The sequence below is a fragment of the Coenobita brevimanus genome, chromosome 23 (genome assembly GCF_032717465.1).
Source record: "Coenobita brevimanus isolate Jiangsu-jjx chromosome 23, ASM3271746v2, whole genome shotgun sequence".
NCBI classification, from domain to species: domain Eukaryota; kingdom Metazoa; phylum Arthropoda; class Malacostraca; order Decapoda; family Coenobitidae; genus Coenobita; species Coenobita brevimanus.
The window spans coordinates 973873-992856 of NC_136976.1; the positions used below are offsets into that span (position 1 = coordinate 973873).

General features: G+C 42.5%; 2 protein-coding genes across 2 annotated transcripts; one reads left to right on the forward strand and one right to left on the reverse strand.

Annotated features, from left to right (window-relative positions):
- The first annotated feature begins 406 nt into the window (after window positions 1-406).
- LOC145393051 (uncharacterized) lies at window positions 407-2035 on the forward strand. Its single transcript, XM_080267389.1, has 2 exons — window positions 407-593; window positions 1833-2035. The coding sequence occupies exons 1-2, from the start codon at window positions 407-409 to the stop codon at window positions 2033-2035; spliced, it is 390 nt and encodes a 129-aa protein (XP_080123515.1).
- Window positions 2036-7930: 5895 nt separating this feature from the next.
- On the reverse strand, window positions 7931-15610 carry LOC145392810 (bifunctional purine biosynthesis protein ATIC). The gene is made up of 13 exons (XM_080267095.1): window positions 15491-15610; window positions 14571-14692; window positions 14008-14160; window positions 13463-13680; window positions 12960-13135; window positions 12597-12757; window positions 12283-12438; window positions 11705-11794; window positions 11420-11548; window positions 10633-10799; window positions 10173-10276; window positions 9679-9839; window positions 7931-9095 (listed from the first exon to the last, which is right to left on the reverse strand). The coding sequence occupies exons 1-13, from the start codon at window positions 15510-15512 to the stop codon at window positions 8976-8978; spliced, it is 1779 nt and encodes a 592-aa protein (XP_080123221.1). The 5' UTR covers window positions 15513-15610; the 3' UTR covers window positions 7931-8975.
- Between the last annotated feature and the right edge of the window lie 3374 nt (window positions 15611-18984).

The window sequence follows — 18984 nt, forward strand, 5'->3', positions numbered from 1 at the left end:
ACAAATAAGGTGCATAATTATTACCCCTTAAAGTCACACAGGTTTACGCTCCCTCCAACCCTCGAATCCACCTTAGACTCCTGGAGGGGGCGCTGAGGAAGGAGTAAGCCAGCGAGAGTATCAACTTTACACCTAAACCCTATGCTCTTTATACACTACACACACCTTACCACACCCAAGAGCGACACAGGAAATCTATGCGCCGATGCGAGATGCGTTCAGTTGGTACCAGGCCTGCGCAAGGACGACTGTTTATCCTCTGGGCTCCACTCTTGTCCTTTCGTTTTGCGCCATGACACCACGATGCCTGCTCGTTTTAGTGCTAGCCTGCATCGTCGCTCGTTCGTCTGGGGATGGAACGGCAGGTATAATCAATGAAACGGAAGAAGCTGTCGGATTAGAGGCGATGAAGACCGATACAATCAAGAGCGATGCAGAGACGGGAGATCGAGATAAGAGCAGGTGGATCCTCGACTCTTACCTGCCGCGGTCTGTCGGTCTTGGCGTAGAGTGGAGTATGAAGGCCCTTGAGTACTTCGAGAGAGATGTGACCGAGGACAGAGACATGAGGGACTTCTTTAAACGGTCTGGAGGTAAGGAGAAAGTAAGATGTTGTGTCTGTGCTAAGTTTTTCCTAGAGCGTCTTCGAGATGCTGGCTTTTTCCTAGTTTCTCTCCTCCCAGAGTTTCCTAGTTCACACTTATACCACCGTTATCATCATCATCATCATCATCATTATCATCATCATCTTTATCAACATTGCCAACTGCATCATCATCATCGTCATCATCACCATCATCATCATGCATACTTCCGTTCAATGCAGTAAAAAAAGTCTCCTCGTTTTCTCCTCTCCGACCTTTTGGCTCTTAACATATCCCATACTTTATTTATCTATCTATCTGTCTATCTATTTCTTATCCATAGTACTTTACGAGATGTTTAAATATTACACACTTCCTCTATCGTAAATTAAATATTCACTGTATACTGTACCGCGAAGTAGTAATATTTCGATGGTAATATTTCGGTGCTCTCTCTCTCTCTCTCTCTCTCTCTCCTAGAAGAAACTGCATCCCTGTTATAATTTACCTGTGCTGTCTATAGGATGTCCACTCCAACTTGGCCCAAAACTGCCATCTCTCCATCTAGAATGCTGAGCTGCAACTAGACGCTGACACTGGAATAATAATAATAATAATAATAATAATAATAAAACAGCAAAAAGGAATATAACGTGAGTCCTAAAACTGAAGAGGTTAATCCACTAAGAAAAGTTTATACAAATTTTTGAGAAGACAAATTCGAGATTAGGAATTATAATTATTTCACATTAGAAATGCATTTTTAAGAGATTTTTTTGGGGTAGGTGTATTTTTAACACCCCCCCCCTAAAAAAAAAAAAGCCCCTGAAGGGTCTTGTGGCATTTCCGTGACGACTTTTACCAGCTTAAAGTGAACAAACTATAGTCGTTTCCTTTTTCCTTTTCAGGCTTCACAACGATAGTCTCTTTTCCCCTTTAGGACTTTCCTATAAAATGTCCGCGCCAGTTTTTTGATACTTCTTGGTGTTCCCTCTGACTTTTTCCTCTTGGTTTTGGCTGGAGGGTTTGGTGGGTGGAGGGAGAGCCTTCTTCTTAGCTATCCTTGTCTCATTCTAGTCGTTCAACCACTCCTGTAGGCATCATCCATTCGTCATCATCATCATCATCATCATCAACTCGACTCTTTTCCCAGTCCATTGGTAGGGTGGTGAAGGGTCCAGAAAGCAAGGAAAAAAGCATGATAGTGGAAGAAAGAGCCCTGTGGTCTCATGCAACCCTCTCCCACAGGCTACATCATCACTGGTCTCATCTTCGTCGCGCTGCTGGTCTGTGTAGTGGTCTGGTTGGTAGTGGCCACGAAGAGGGCCACCAGGACACTCCAGGCCAGGACCACATGCAGGCGGGACAGGAGGAGGAGCAGGGCAGATGGGCAGGACAAGAGCTTGGTGCGAGAGGCTGAGAAGATAGATGGTGTGCAGGATATGTGTTAGAGATGCAGGGGACACACACGCACGCACACGCACACACACACTTTCCCTGGACCTTGCACGCACACACACACACACACACACACACACACACACACACACACACACGCACAAATTATTCTCACATTATTACTATGCTATATCCTTCTAGTTCAGACTGATACGAGAGACGGGAAAAGATAGGACGGAAGCCGACATGAAAACTAAAAACTCTGCTAACCTCTACCCTTCTCTGTACAATCAAGGACAAAAATAGCGCCCTCCTCTCCACTACACCTGCGTAACACCTGAGGCCTCTCTCTCAGGTACACTTACACCTTTGCCAGTTCTTCTTAGCGCGGTATCTGTTTATCTTTACTCTTTATCCTGCCGGGTGTCCTCTTGCATGATAATAAACATTGAGAGAGAGAGAGAGAGCGAGTAGTAACATTTTGGTTATTTAGATATTCTCTCTTATAAAGTACTATTACTATTACTACTACTACTACTACTAACAACAACAACAACAACGACAATAATAATAATAATAATAATAATAATTACAATAATAATAATAATTCAATTATGAGCCACAGGTGTAAATGTAATTCCTGTGAAAGACTAATTATGTTACTTAAAGAGAAATCATTATAATTTTTAGCTCAGAAATAAATAATAAAAAAGTCACTCACACCCATAGCCAAAATCTCACTTATTTTCTGTAATCAGCTTTCATTAAATTCTGTATCTCATTCTGGCTCTCAATTTTGAAACCTTGGGCGGTATCAGACGTGGCTTTGGAGTTTCCGTGACGTCTTTATCTTAGCGATTTATTTTGCCTGGTAGACCCCACAGTTTCCCATGGTATAGTATGAAGGCAAAGTAAGTTGGTATTAGAACAAGAAAAATTATATGCGAGAGTGGCGTGGTGTAATAAACAAAATAAATCGCCTAAGAAGTGGCGTTTGGTAATCTCGGGACGAACGGATGTTGAATTTGGCGCTGTTACCTTTTTTTGTTTTTTTCTTGAAGGGAACAACCTTGTGGGCTCCTGGCCTTTGGTTCCTTCTTTCTTGCATTGAAAAAACCTCTCAGTTAGGCAACCTTGTCCAGTACCAGAGAGTGCCCAGGTGTAATGAGCATAATAAATCGCTAAAAAAGTGGTGTTTGGTAATTTCTCATCTTTCCCCTTCTCACATCCGCTGGCTTCCCCTCCCCTGCTCTGACAGCCCATGCAAGAACTCTGTGCAATATGCGTGACACCTTTTTCTCAGCGACTTATTTTTTTGCATGTTGCACCTTTTATCCTCTTATACGATACTTAAAATATGTGGTAAATAATAAAAGAGAATATCAGGCTAAAATATGCTTTAAAAATACACATGACAAAGATAATAACAGGGGGTAATATGCGAAATGAATCGGTAAGTGGAAGGAGCTACGGAACCTGTATTTGCCAGTGAGAGAAAGATTTATATTCTTACGCGATATGCCGATCATGGAGGTCGAAATACAAGATAATAATAATAATAATAATGAAGATGATAATGATGATGATGATGGCGATGATGATAATAATAATAATAATAAGAATAATAACAGGAAACATGATTCAAATTCCCCGCCTAGATATATGATCAAAGTGAGCCTGCGTTATATCAAACCCATCAACCCAATATTTCCGAAGTCAAGTTGAGAATAGATGTTAAAACTCCCAAGAAAAACATCGCCTATGAGCACTTCATGTGGACTATCAAAATTCTTACTTAGACGTGCATCATCCCCGGGTCGTGGGCCTTCAATGTGTACAATATATAAAAAAATCAGTCCATTAGTTTTTGAGATCTGACCCCGAACGCACGCACACGCAGAGACAGACAGACGAGCATGGGTAGCTTCAAGTGTCCCGTTTTGGATCATACGACCGAGGCGGGGAATAATAACAGCACTTTTTATTGATTCATATTCTGGACACATCATCCCTCCCTGCCTGACGCCTTCACGTGGTGGGACCGATATACCTGGGCGGAAAGGGTGTAGAGCCGTAGCCTTGCCCAATTCTTCCGGAGCTACGAGAAATGAACTACAAAAAGACGAAAATCTGGACCAAGTTAAGGTACACGAACTATAGAAAGAAGAGCGAGGAGTATCAGTTTATTTATCTATCTACGTACCTATCTATCTATCTATCTATCTACGTATTTCTTTGTTTATTCTTAAAGCGTAACAGGAAGCGAAAGGACGATGCACCTACGGAAGCGAGAACAGAGTGAAGACCTTGCCAGCCTACTTACGTGCCCAACCCGACCGCCAGCGTGACGTCAAGAGAGAAAGGAGGGACCAGCCCAGGTGTTTTACGGGATCGCAAAAGTACACAGGAAGCGGCAGGTGAGTCCGGGTGCAAGGTAGGAGAGGGGGAGGGGTTCTAGAAGATATTTTACGATCGATTCCGTGCCGTAACTCACTTTGGTTTTGGCGGGAAGTACGAGAAGTGAAAGTGCAGTCTGTCCACGTCTCTAATTCATCCTGCGGAAATATATAGGTTACGAAAGAGATTGTCACACACACACACACACGCGCGCACACACACACACACACACACACACACACACACACACACACACACACACACACACACACACACACACACACACACACACACACACACACACACACACACACACACACACACACACGAGCACACCTGTTCATATATCACTCAAGCAGTAAGATAACCACAGTAGCCAACGCCACATCACTTCCCCTCCCTTGCTTCACAATAAATTCTTTATCCACGTTCTCTTGCATCATCTCCACTACTCCTGTCCCATTACCCTCCCTTCTAGGCACCCACTCCCTCTTCCCTTCCCTCTCACTAACCCCTCCCTCTCCCTCTAACCCTCTCCCCCCCCTCCTCTCTCCCTATTATTCTCTCAGCACCTCCTTGCAAACATATGTACCTTCATCCTCTTCCTCTCTTCTCCTTCGCTACCCTCTCTTCCACTCCCTCCCTCTCCTTACCACTCCCCCACTCCCTCACTTTATCTATAACTCCCTCCCTCTCCCTGTGTGTGTGTGTGTGTGTGTGTGTGTGTGTGTGTGTGTGTGTGTGTGTGTGTGTGTGAACGTGCACTGGCTACGTAACACAGCTAAACATAAGCGCACGTTAAAATCGAAACCACAAGCAAGTAATCATACGCTGCTCTCATACACCTCGCATCTGTCGCCGCTGGTAAACACACGAAGCTCTCATATACCTTGCCTCTAACGCCGCAGGTAAGAGCACCAATCCTGACCTTGAACAAGAGGGTAATACTGAAGCAAAGACACAAGATTTGACTATTTTGTACTTTGCAAGAAAATAAAGGAGAGAGAAAATGGAAAGTGATTTAGTAATGTACACAGATGGTAAGGATTAGATTCTGTGATGATGATGATGATGATGATGATGATATTATTATTATTATTATTATTATTATTATTATCATTATTTGTAATAGTAGTAGTGGTGGTGGTGGTGGCAGTAGTAGCGGTATAATCATTAGCAATTATTATCATCATCAATCATTATTATTAGTATTATTATTATCATCGTCGTCGTCATCATCGTCGTCATCATCGCCATCTACTTCTTCTTCTACTTCTCCTAACGATGTCAAATTCTAGCATTATTAATCAAACACTTTATTCTGTCTATCCCCAAGAAATAAAGAGAAGCTTCCTTTTATTTCCTGCAGCCACGTCCACAGATACTCCTTTTTAATTTTTATTTTCTTAGCTTTTCGCCTTTCTCTTTAACATTCAGCCACCGAAATCTACCTATCTATTGCCAGACGCCTTAATCTCGTAAGGGGTGGCCACAAACAAATCGTCTCCATGTCGCCCTGTCCTCTCCCATTTCACCGCCCTCCCCCAGCTCACACCACCCAAATAATTTCAACTTAATTAATAATGTGACCTAAAAATATCAATTATTTTTCCTTCATTGTCTTCATTAATTGCTTTTTTCTTTTTCTTTCACTGTTCTCAAAAACATCGTCATTCTCCATTATTTTGTCCAACAGGTCCTCATTTCGATATGTGTGTGTGTGTGTGTGTGTGTGTGTGTGTGTGTGTGTGTGTGTGTGTGAATGAGAGAGAGTGTGGGTGAGATAGATCCATAGATAGATCGACATAAATAGTGTGTGTGTGTGTGTGTGTGTGTGTGTGTGTGTGTGTGTGTGTGTGTGTGTGTGAGACCTAGCCTTGTGGGGGAGGAGGTAAAGGTCATGTTGTGTCAGGTATCAGGGGAAGTGAGGTCAGGGGGAATTCCCTCCTACCTGTCGTTCTAGTTTTAGCAGTGTTGACCCATTCCCTCTCCCCCCCCCCACTCTCACCTCACCCCCTCCCCTCACCTTACGTTCCCCTGGTTGACCCCTCCCCTCCCCATTCTTCACCTACCCACTTTCCTTCATCCCCTCCCCTCCCCTCACCTCTCCCCCTCCCCCTATGGGCTGTGGTAAGAGAGGGGGGGGGTGATGGGCTGCCTTGGGATAGGGGGGGGGAAATGCTCAATAACCACACCCTCAGTCTTCTTCTCAAGGTCTCTCAGGTGAAAGTGAAATCTGCTACGGAATTACAGCAGTTTGTTTAGGTCTATAGCATTAGGTTGAGGATTCCGTAACGCCTCTTTCTTAGCGATTTACTTTGCTATCACACTTTACCCTCGTGTACATCTCCAAAGAACAGTGTCGATATTTTTAAGGGACATAGGTAATATACAGGAGAATATCTGAGTACGCATAATATTTCGACGAGGAAGAGTGGCTATGAAGTCGCTTTATGCCAGTTATTTATTTATTTATTTATCTGACAGGGATTAGAAAGGTTTAAATATTTTCTGAAGCATTTGTATTTTCTGCTCAAATGTGTAGTTTGAAAAGGTCCGTCATTTTTTTCCTTTCTTTTCCTTTTTTCTTACTACGGGATCGATGATGATATATGCTGTGATCTTGACTGCCCTTTTTACTCAGACTTGGCCTAAAATAGCCTGAGATTCGTAAGACCATTTTCTCGTTGGCTTAGAAAAGTTCGTAATACCTTTCCCTTTGTGATTTGTTTTGTACATAATAGTATCCTCTTGTATGTTTCTGGTAAATACTAAGCTGCTGTAAGAGAGAGATGAACTGCATACAAGTGTCAAGGTTTAATATGCAAAACCTTTATCGAAGGAAGAGGCGCAATGGAGTTTCCTGTATGTGAGAAAATACAGGACTTATGTCTTTTGTGTTGATGAAGCAAGCTACATCGATATAAGGAAAATATAAATCGCATGCAAGAGAATGTCATGGATTAATGTTAAAAATAAATCGCTAACGAAGACAGGCTAAGTGTTCCATACCAGGAAAAATACATCTCAGTCATGCTCCTCTTAGTCTTCATCAACCAAGCCTACCACAATCATCTCGAATAAATACGTTAAACTAATACCTGATACCATACCCAAACAGACTCCCAAGCACACAGTTACATTATATAAAGCTTGATGTCCTACAGTGTCAAGTCCTGTGTGCTCGAGTCATACAAATGTTTATCTAACCATTCCTTGATACCACACCCAAACACAGATTTCCAAGCACACAAGTAAATAATGTACAAGTTAGGCCTATCGTAAAGTGTTAATCTCAGTCTATCACAGTAATTCAACATCTTAAACATTGATATCACATCCAAACAGTGTGTCCCATGCTCACATTTAGATCACAAATAGTAGGTCATTCGAACATCAATATCTGCCTCAGCCACACAAACATTTACGTAAAACCACTGAAACCACATCCAAACACTGACTCCCATGCACACACATGAATCACGTACGGATTGCGTCAGTTGTACAGTATAAATATTGTCTTTGCTTGGGACTGCGATCTATCCAAATTATCTACTTTCAAAGATTCTGTTTAATGCTAAGGCTCTCTCTTACACAGTCTGGCGCCATCTGGAATAAAGACAGCCGAGAAAATGTTGAAGACACATTTTGAAACCTTCAGTGACGTGGGTTTCGGTAGGATACATAAACACTTTCCTTTCCGCTATATTATATTCAAAAGTAACAAGACCAAAATCAACAATAACAAAAGCTGTAACCAAATTGAGCACAGATTGAGCGAACATTAAGAATAACGAGTCCGCAAACAAAGCTAGCGTAAAAATAGCCTGTAATGAGTAGCTGATGTAAACAAAGTAACCGAAGAAGGAAAGCAGGCACAGTTATAAATCCTGTCCCCTCTTCTGCTTTTCTCATCAGGGACTTTGAAAGCAGCCTCATGCATCCACCACAACAGACACTGAAGACTAATCACAGAACATTTTAATCTGCTTCGGATTCACCAAATTAATTTCAGAATCCATGGAGATATAAGTATTGAGACGGGAAAGGACATTATTTGCCAGTAGGACGACTTGTCACTGGAAAAAAAAATTGTCTTGCATTATCATTAACTGGGAAACTTATTGCATTGGGAGTATACTATTTAAGCCACTTCACTAACTGCTCATTTACTCCTGCTATCAGACGATTGATTTGTATTTCATTTATTGTCAGTTTAAGATACACATTTAAAACTGGAAATGTTAAAGATACAGCCTTCGCTAGTCCATTTAGTACAAGATATCTTTTCTGTGTTTAACATCTAGAGTAACAAGATTAAACCATACATTCCAACGACATAATATTCCAGTTTATTCATTGCCCCATACATTATTCAATCTGGACTGGAATTATAGTAGTGGGGGTGTTAATGAAAGCTGTATCTCCCTTCCAGTTCCGAAAGTCTATCGCCAAGTGAATGAAGGTCTGGATGTAGAAACAAATATAGGCGTTGTTGGACTGAAAGGGTTAAATTACACCAATGCGTCAATCGTGGTAAAGGTGTAAAGGTGGAAGACTCCCAGCAAGAGTAGTTTATAGCTCGGGGTGATGGTGTTAGTGGTGGAAGAGTCGAAGGTTCGTGTGCACCATGATGACATTGTGTTCATCGCAGGCGCTCACCACCAGACTGTCATTGGTCGATCCAGACGGGCTTATGATGTAGTCCACGCCGCTCTGAAAGCAAGAAAACGTACAGGAAAGAGGGATAAAAAAACGTTCAAAAAAGGAGAAAAAAAAATAGTTCAGAAAATAAGGGAGAAAAAACGATAAGGGATGGAAAGTATAGAAAAATGGGTGAACACTTGTAGATATGAGGATTGAAAACGCGCGGGAAATGGGACGAGGGACAGAAAATGGGGTGATAACGGACAGAAAATGGGTTGACAGAAAATGGGGTGAAGGACAAAATGGGGCGAAACAGGACAAAATAGGGTTAAAAAGGTCAAAGGCGGTGAAAAATTGACAAAATGGGGTGAATACGCAGACTTTATCTCATCCTCCCGCACTGAAGTCACTGAGGAAATTATGTTCACTATTTTTTATTTCCTCTATCTCTTATCTCGAGGAAGGAAACATAGATACAGGATTTTACGTGTTTCTCCTCCTCACACCCATTTCATCTTAGTTCCTCATATCTTTGCTCGCCTTAAAAATCTTGCAAATCGTAAGGGACAAGGTAAAGTTTGCATTACATTATACAAATACGATTAAGATACTTTTTTGTGCCTGTCTTGCGAGAACCCCTTGTGAAACCCACCTGCCTGGCTCTGTCCACGTTGTCTCTGAAGGGGAAGAAGGCATCAGAGGACAGAGCCACGCCACTCAGCTGTTTGATCCAGTCTTCCCGCTCTTTCTCAGTCAGTGGCTCCGGAACCTCTTCGAGAACGGCGGCAAACTGGGATTCTGGCATGTCCTTCCCTAATAATAATAATAATAATAATACTTTTACGTTGGATATATATTTGACAAGTTCCAACCCTGTCATCTCTGTTCATAGTTCAAGGACCCAAACGCTGAAATAGACAAACTGATTTTGCAACTGGGGCAAACCACGTAAAAAAATACATAAACAAGGCCTGGGTTTGAATATTTAGCTTTTGCATTTGGAGTAAACCATTATATACAAGTGAGAAATTCAAACGCTACCCTTGTGAGGCAGGTAACACTCAATATGTACAAAATATGAAAACTGAAATATGGGGAAAAAAGTGGTTATTGCATCTCCGAGTAAAGATCTTTTTATTTTCTCACCTACAGTCCCTCCGACGAAATTGTCAATCGCGTTGGATTTCTCAGCTCTCTTCACACCTTCCTTGAACTTCATATTCAGCACTCGTGGGTGATGGCGCATCCACCTGGGAAAGCAAGTATATTAATGGTAGAAGAGGTTACCAATGCTGTTAATTATTTTCAGCTCGAAGAATTATTGTTTTTTTCCGAGTTACTGTACCTTTTGTTTTATTGTATTTTTGTTTTGTTTTTATTTTTCATAGTATTGTATTCTGCTTCACTGCACTTTCTGTTTACACGTTCTATCCCTTGAAACTGTTAGAGAATTCTTCCAACAATATTTGACAACTTGAGGGCTATCACTAACTGAGTCGGCAATAACCTTAATACTAATACTTTCACGTAAACAAAAACAGGAAACTAATAAAGCATCGTAAAATAACGGGATACGAAACACCATCAAAATGACCAACATACGCACCAGTTGTTGGTCTTGTCTCCTGCCAGCCTGGTGCAGTGGATGCGAGACTGCTGACCTGCACCGATGCCCACCACCTGGCCTGACTTGGCGTAGCATACAGAGTTGGACTGCGTGTACTTCACAGCTAGAGTCGCCAGCAGCAAATCACGAGCTCCCTCTGTGGTAAGCTGGAAAGGGAGTAAGAGCCAGTCATAAGTAACCTAAAATGAAACGTGTGCCTCTACGATCATTAACAGGAAGAATAAACGTGTTTCTGTGTGCATGTATAGCAGTGTTCTTAAGTAAGGACGCACATCTGATCGTATTATCTTAATGTAGTGTCCAATGCTGGGGTATTTTAATTTAAAGTTTTGTAAAGAACACCGACTATCAGTGCACCGATTGGTTAAGTGGGAGAGTTCCACATTCCATCAGGAGTCGACAACAGTAAACAGGAAGATGTGTGTCCCTACTCACGAACGCGACTGTACGTCAAAGGGATATTAAATAATCTCAGATGTACAGTGATATATGGGTGAGTGGTGTGGGATGGAGAGTGACTGACGGTGCGACGTGGGGACAAATTTTCGTGGCCACCCCTCAGAGATTATGATGTTCGTCTATTGATACAAATAGAGACAGATATAGACAGACAGCCTGGCAATGTAGTTAGTTATATATATAGGACAAACAGAGAGCTAGAGCTAAATATATTGTAAACAGATATGGATATAAATACATAGCAAAACAAACCGATAAACAGATCTCGAATATCAGCCTCAAACTAACAAACAGCCACAAGACACACCTCCTTGTTCTTCGTGACGATGTTGGCGAGGAGTTCAGGCCTGATGTCGGCGTCGTTCCTCTTCTGCTCCAGCGTGAGGCCGAAGATGGTGCGACGCTCCATCAGGCCTCCCTCGTACTCAGGATCCATCTGTGGGAGGTGTAGGAGATGAAGGTAAAAAAGAAAAATAATTGGAGCTCCGTAAACGTGAGATCACAAGGTAAAATTTGAGCTCCGTATTATCAAGCTATAGATCACAAAATGGTAACTGTACTACTACTACTACTACTACAGAACAAGACTCGCCTTCAAGACACAGTAACTTCCTCCTTTCTTCTTCTTCAGCAGCTCCAGGGCCTCCGGTGTGTACGAAGGTGCCACAACACCGTCAGACACCTGAAGAGTAAGACAGAAAAGATATAAAGCAGTTTCAGATTTAAATTAGTCAGGGACATGAGTTCCTCTAATGTCTCTACGTCTGCTTTTCATTTTGCTAGAGAGAGGGCGAGGGAGATGGAAGTTATAGTTTCTTTGTCCACTGGTAATTCTGTATATGATGCGTCAGGGATGAAAGCGACGGACATGCCCTAAGTATGAAACAGTCGCGAATATTTTTCACCTTGAGAGCACAGTTGTGTTTACATGAATGAGCGGGGTGCTCCACATATAACTCTCCTCTTCCATTATGCTGGGTGTTTTTTCGAGTGTTCCAGAGACGGCTTGGCCACTATAATTTTTTACTCTGACCATTTATTCATCTCCATTCCCACCTACACCAAAAAACAGCCTTCCTCGCAGTACAGAATACCAGTAGGTGAGTATCATGTGCAGCGCTATTTACGGATCATCCTGTTAAGTTTCAGCTGGAAGAGTGACAGACTTACCTCCCTCGAGATGATTCTAGCTGTAAGGGCGTCACATTCGTCAGACAAGGCCACGAAGTCCCCAAAGGAGGACATACGGTCGGCTCCCCTGGCCCGGGCATAAGCAGTAGCTTGGGGGCTCAGCTCGCCAAGGTCCTCTACCAAGTACATCTTTGCCTGAAAAAAAATAAAGAAAGAAAGAATGTAGCACGCCCCTGAAGTTCACTAACATGTGCGAGTTCTGCAAACTAATTTCGACCAGGTGCCTCAAACAATACATTCGTCGTGAATTATTGCGCTCTAACGTAATTCAGCAGACCAGTAGAATATAGTACCTCAGTTTCATTAAGAGGAACGCACACAGCAGCCCCGGCAGGCGAGACGTGCTTGAAGGAGGCGGCGGCGGTGAGGCATAGTGTTTCCCGCATTTCCCTCACCAGCTGCCAGGCGTTGAGGGCGTCACACAGGTTGATGAACCCAGGCGAACCGTTCAGAACTACAACAATAAATATCAGGCCTCTATACTTGTACAAGATGATAAATTTGTCTTGAAACACAAAGGAAAACCATTCAGTATACTACAACAACGAGTATCAGGCCTCTATACTTGTACAGGATGGGTAAATTAATCTAGAAACAAAGAACTATTCAGACCTAAAACACCAAGCATCAGGACTCTACACGTATACAGTGTTTACCAGTCAAGGGGAGCGCCGCGCCCTGAGTGAAGACTTGGGCAGGCTTCTGGTGGGGGTTCATGCCGTAGCGGAGGGTGAGCTGTGACACTCCACTCGAGAAGGTCTTCCTCAGGTAGTCACTGATGTGGTCGTCATACTGGGCAGTGTGAGTGAACGCCTTGAGTGCCAGCTCTTGTCTGAAAAATATAAATAAATACTACTACTACAACTACAATAATAATAATAATAATAATAATAATAATAATAAAAGCCTAGCCCTGGCCCCTACGTTCCTGATGGATCAAAAAGGAACTGGATGACTGATGGATGAATTAACAACTACAGTTTCGCTAGTCTGAGTGAATATGTTCTTCCTACCTCTAGGTGATTTGTATTCAGCTTGAGAGACAGACTAGCTATACAGTAGATAAACACAGATACAGAGATAAAGATTGATAAGTAGATAGATAGTCAAACAGAAGAATGAAAGAATACGTAATCATAGTGGTAGTCGTTAAAGTCACCTGGTTTTGAGCGCCGTATCCCCGTTCTTCTTCACCTCGTCCAACACCTTCTCGTAGTCGGCGGGGTCGCACAGGACGGTGACGCGGGTGTGGTTCTTCGCGGCCGCCCTCAGCAGCGTCACGCCCCCGATGTCTATGTTCTCCACGGCCTCCTCCACAGTCACCCCGCCCTCACGATTCACCGTCCGCACGAAGGGGTACAGATTACACACCACCACCTGTCGTTATATTACAAGGAGGGTGGTATATCAGTTAAGGGTGCGTTAGACTTGGGTAAGATTAAAGTTAGAGTATGTTAGCTTGCACAGAACTGTATATTAGCTTGATGTTCCTGGTGGTCATGGCAACAGGGTTAGGTCTGGTTAGGTGTTAGTTCAGATTTATGTTGGTATATGATATGTAAGGGTAGGGTTGACTGGTTAGGGTATTGGGCATAGAATTGTACCTATATTAGTGAGGTTCCTGGCTGTTAGGTGAGGCGAGGTACGGTAAGGTGACGTAAGGTGAGGTCAGGTCACATTAGGGCAACTGGCACCAAATCTCACCTGTATTAGTGAGATGTTCCTGGCGGCGATGTCAGCGAGGTCAGCGGCGTTCGTGTCTCTGGCCAGGATGCCGCCGTGGATTGTTGGGTGTAGCGTCTTGACCCGCCCTCCCAGCATCTCAGGCGCTCCCGTCACATCTCCCACGTCACGCACCTGTCACACAAAGATTCGTCACACACACACAGGATTCATCACTCATAATATACAACACAACACTTCAGGTTCTTTTTACTCACCTGATCCGTCCGTCTTTCCACCATCTCAGGCACACCAGTCAGTTCACCTGAGACACACACACACACACACACACACACACACACACACACGCACACACGCACACACACACACACACACACACACGCACACACACTAAAGTCTGCGTTCATTAAACATCCTGTACACTGTTTGAGTTTCATCACATTCTGCTGACACTAAATTGCTTTGATTTTTTACCAAGTTACACCGCTAAATAAGATCTTTTTTTTTTTTTTACCAATGAAGTTACACTTATTGAAGATTCTCTCATCCAGTTTCACACCTCTAACGTTACTTCAATGCCTTACCTCTAGCCCGGCCTCTCTCAGCTTGGTCGCAGTGCCCCCAGAGGCGACCAACTTCAGCCCAGCCCCAGACAGTCCCCTAGCCAGCTCCACCACGCCGCTTTTGTCGGACACGCTCAACACAGCTGCAAGAAGACGTAAGATTGATTGACTGCTATTTAAAAGATCACAGCAGCGTAACAAATCGCTCAGGAAGAGGTGTGAGGGAGCTTTAAACCCACGAGAATACGGGCCCAGGTCACAGAGTGCGTTCACTAACCCGCTCAGCGTGGCGTGGGAGAGATCATTTTGTTGTTCATCATAACATTTCCAAGCTCTTATCTGTTCCTTATAACACTTCCAAGCTGTTATCTGTTCTTCATAACATTTCCAAGCTGTTATCTGGCCATATCTACGAATCTTAGAAAAAAAAAAATTTGCTATAACCAGAATAAACAAGAAAAGTTAAACGCCTAATATTACGCTGAGGGGAATACGCTGTGAGGGTAAATTTAGCATGAATAATTAAGCCTCCCTCATAATCGCCTAATATAATTAAGAGAGAATACGATACGAGTTATTTTTAGCAGTGACATCTTTAGGAATCTCTGGGAAAACTCTTGAATGTGACGCCTCCTAGACAGCGGTGTAAGCAGACGGATGACCGGGGATGAAACTTGACAGTCTGAAATTTGCAAAGGTAACCCCAAATATTTAAAGGATACTTCTGAGCTCCCTTAAAGAATCCTATCATGGCCACCCCGTACTTGACTTGCCACCTCCTGCACACCCCTTATAGTCCTAAAGTCCCAGCTACTGCCCGGCTCCTTTGACTGACAGGTTTTCTGGTAAAGGATAAAAGCGCCGGGTAAATATGTTTCTAAAATTGATGGAAATTTTGGAGTTACGATGAGGACCAGTCGTATGATGACTTACGAACTTACCTAGTCTTGCTCCAGATGCCATGATGCTTGAAGGAGTAACCGAGGAATATCACTGCCCTTATGCGAGGAAGATGCCCAACACAACGCCAGCCTACCCACTACACCACACCGGTCGCCTCCCACCCTCAAGCCAAGACTCGCCCCGCCCACAGTTCCATCCCGTTCTGACTGGGCGGAATTTCAAATCTGTATTCAAATCCCACCTCCATATCCTTCTCCACAGCCACTAGACGCCAAAAAACTGTCTCTAATTAATGAGTACTGAATATTTCTTAACTAAATCAGGTGAAATAGAAAAAAAACAAACGAAAATCACGTGGAATCAGAAACCTTAGCACAGTGATCCGAACACTCTCACTCACTCAGCCTCGTCCCACGTGGTTGTGACCTTGAGCCGCTTTCTCCATGGCTTATGGGAATTCTTGGCACTTCTTCGTTACTAGCACTTCTACACATGATATAATAAGTCTCATGTATTCTTTTTAAAGCTATGTGTGTCCACATTACTTGAGAATTTAGCGACATACATAAAACTAGCAAAGGTGTAGCAAGCAAAATAAATCGCTCAGGTAGATGTGCTTGGGAGCCCGCTTGCCGACGAGGATACAGCTCATTGAGTCTTATTCTCGATGGCTTAGTTGACTTCGTAACACATAATCATGTGCGATTTATTATGTATGCCATGTATATTTACTTGTATGTTATTCGTATCGTTTCAGTATCGATATAATTTGCATCAATAACATACAAAAGGACAGGAAGGTGTAGTACCGTACCCAAAATGAATCGCTGAGGAAAAGATGTTACGGTAGCTCCTAAGCCAAAGAAAATACGACCCGTTTCTAAAGGTTTTTATAGTTTCATATATCTTCGTCCTGTTTTAAATATTTCCGTGTTGTGTTTCTTTATAATATTAAGGAATCTTCCATAAAAATATTAATTCCATTTGTGCATAGCGAGTTTTTGGAGGGAGAAAGAAGAAAGAAAAAGAAAAAATATATAAAAAGATGTGGTATTAATGAAAACTTACTTATAAAGATGAAAGAAGCAGCTCAAGGGAACAGTGATCTTCATTTTCTTCTTCATATATTTCTAAATTATTTTCTGGCCATATCATTGACTCCTAAGAAAGCACTGACTTCTTACGTGCGTGTCCAGTCCTGAGAGAAAGACGAAAAAAATTAATAATAATAACCCTTTCCTCTCCATCCTTCTTTCCTTCCATTCTCTTGTCTTTCTTTCCTTCATTCTTTCCTCTTCCTTCTGCCTAAGGGTGACTTTACACTCCCTCTGCTGTCTTTCTTTCCTTCATTCTTTCCTCTTCCTTCAGCCTGTCGGTGACTACACTGAGTGACAAGCCAAATGGTTTCCTGTGCACCAGGAAACCATTTACTACGCTGGGTGGTAACCATATAACCAAATTTTGGCGCTTGGTGGTTTAGTGGGTAATTATTGTGCTCCAATCGGATTGAGCCGGTGAAGGTTTATATCCAAGGGGTGGCTGGGGTTGATTGCTCATGTAATGTCACTCAGGGATGAGTGAGGCTGGTCACTCTCATCTTAAATGTCGGGACCAATTGCCTAGCCTCGGGCTCCTACGCTCCTCATGGGGCAATGTAGGATTGGATGATGGATGGATGAATAATAATAATAATAATAATACGAGAGAAACTTTGTAAGAATGATAAAACAAGAAGCAACACTGGGTAGCAACAGACAAGTAAGGACCGTATGTATAGAGGATCTTAGCCAATTTGTAAGATATGCCTTCGTATCAGTTAAGAATCATCAGGAATCTTTATATTTCTCTAGTTACTCTTCAATAAATCACTCAGGTTTAGTTATGAAGTGTCTGGGAGCTGTACTTAAGATAAAAATATTAATGAATGATCCTAAGCATATTTTAACCTCGAAAAAGTTCATAAATGAAGCCGAAATTGCTTAAGTGAACCGCTCTCCCGCCAGTTCTGACATCACGTAAACACACACACATTCTGCAATCCGACTTATGCTGACATGATGAGATTGGCAGATGATTAGAGACTGAATGTGTGTCATGAGGATGTATAGAACTCTTCCTGAATTGTGAAAATGATGAAGAAATTACAATCAATCACAACCGAAACTGAACAATCTCATAATGCTTCTGTTTGATCTCCTCTTTCTCCTGACAAGATTCGGTTAACGGATGATGAGAGAATGAATGTTATGACAACAATCTTCCCAAATTAAGATAGCAATTTAAAAAATATATATTAGCTCAGAAGGGCGATCGATTTGATTTACTTAACATCTGTTCGGTATCTAAGAGGTGAATAGTGACGTGTGGTTTATGGGTACTTTTCAGGGAACGGGCTATTGTGTCTATGCCCAGAGTCGAATGCGTCCCACAGAAGCATTTTCCCCTCTACCAACGAAGCTGAAGGAGGTTTTATGTATTCACGTATTTTTGATCAGACGATATCTAAAAAAGTTAGGAATGAATTTCAATGAACTTTTATGGAAGGGTAGGCCATGACCCAAGGAAGAAGTGACTAAATTTGGGGACGGCTCCCGATCCGGATCCTATCTCCACGGATCCGGAACCTTTTTAATGGCAATGACATTGGAGGAGGTATGCGTTCTCTGGGTGCCTTCTAGTCTTACCTGTGACCGACAGGTCTGCTCAGCCATATAGACCGGGGTTAAGCAAGAACATCGCTATAAGGATACATAGAGTTGAATATTCAACCTCTTCACTACGATTATGTATTCTTCATCTTATTCTTTTTATCACTGTACGATCAATGTAGCTCAGTTTAGTCCCTCACTTTATTCCTTTTTCTGAAGGAGTCAATGGAGGCTTTATCTCACCCCCCTCCACAATAACCTGCCCTCTAGGTGAATATTATCGTCTGGAGATATAAAGGGAAAAGTTGTCTCGTTGAAGGGATTAATTCATTAGGTAAATTTAACCGTCTAGAGATACCAAGGAAAAAAAATATATAAAAAAACTCCCTGAAGAGTGATAGCTCCCACCCTTTCTCTCTCTCTCTCTCTCTCTCTCTCCCGTCCAATATGTGAGGTTATTTTACTTTCTTCTCAACACACTCAGACGATTTCCTTCAGTTTACGTGAGACTTTTCGAGCTGGAGGGGTTGGATACAGCTCATATTAATCTCTCTCCCAATAAAGATCTTTCATAAGGTCAATAAAATCGTCTGGAGGTAGCCTGATTAATTGGTTTTATCTATTCATTTTTTTGTGTTTATTTATGTAACTTTATTTTGACGCCAGATCCTTTGTCACTCCCTCCCTCCCTCACTCACTCACTCATTCACTCACTCACTCACTCATTCACTCACTCACTCACTCATTCATTCACTCACTCATCCTCTCACTCACTAACTCACTCACTTTTAGCTTTTTGGAGGATGAAATCTAGCAAACTGGAAGCGTAGGGTTTTATGAGCATCACACACGAAGGGGGAAGGAAGGTGTTGAGGATGAGGGGT

What these genes read in the sequence shown, in the direction of transcription:
- LOC145393051 (XM_080267389.1), top strand. Translation starts at nt 407, where the DNA reads ATGAAGACCGATACAATCAAGAGCGATGCAGAGACGGGAGATCGAGAT. An exon ending in CTTCTTTAAACGGTCTGGAG is followed by an intron (nt 594 to 1,832) that starts GTAAGGAGAAAG and finishes CCTCTCCCACAG; the next exon opens with GCTACATCATCACTGGTCTC.
- LOC145392810 (XM_080267095.1), bottom strand. Translation starts at nt 15,512, where the DNA reads ATGGCATCTGGAGCAAGACTAG. An exon ending in CGCGGCGCTCCCCTTGACTG is followed by an intron (nt 12,758 to 12,959) that starts GTAAACACTGTA and finishes TTATTGTTGTAG; the next exon opens with TTCTGAACGGTTCGCCTGGG. An exon ending in TTTCGTCGGAGGGACTGTAG is followed by an intron (nt 9,840 to 10,172) that starts GTGAGAAAATAA and finishes TATTATTATTAG; the next exon opens with GGAAGGACATGCCAGAATCC.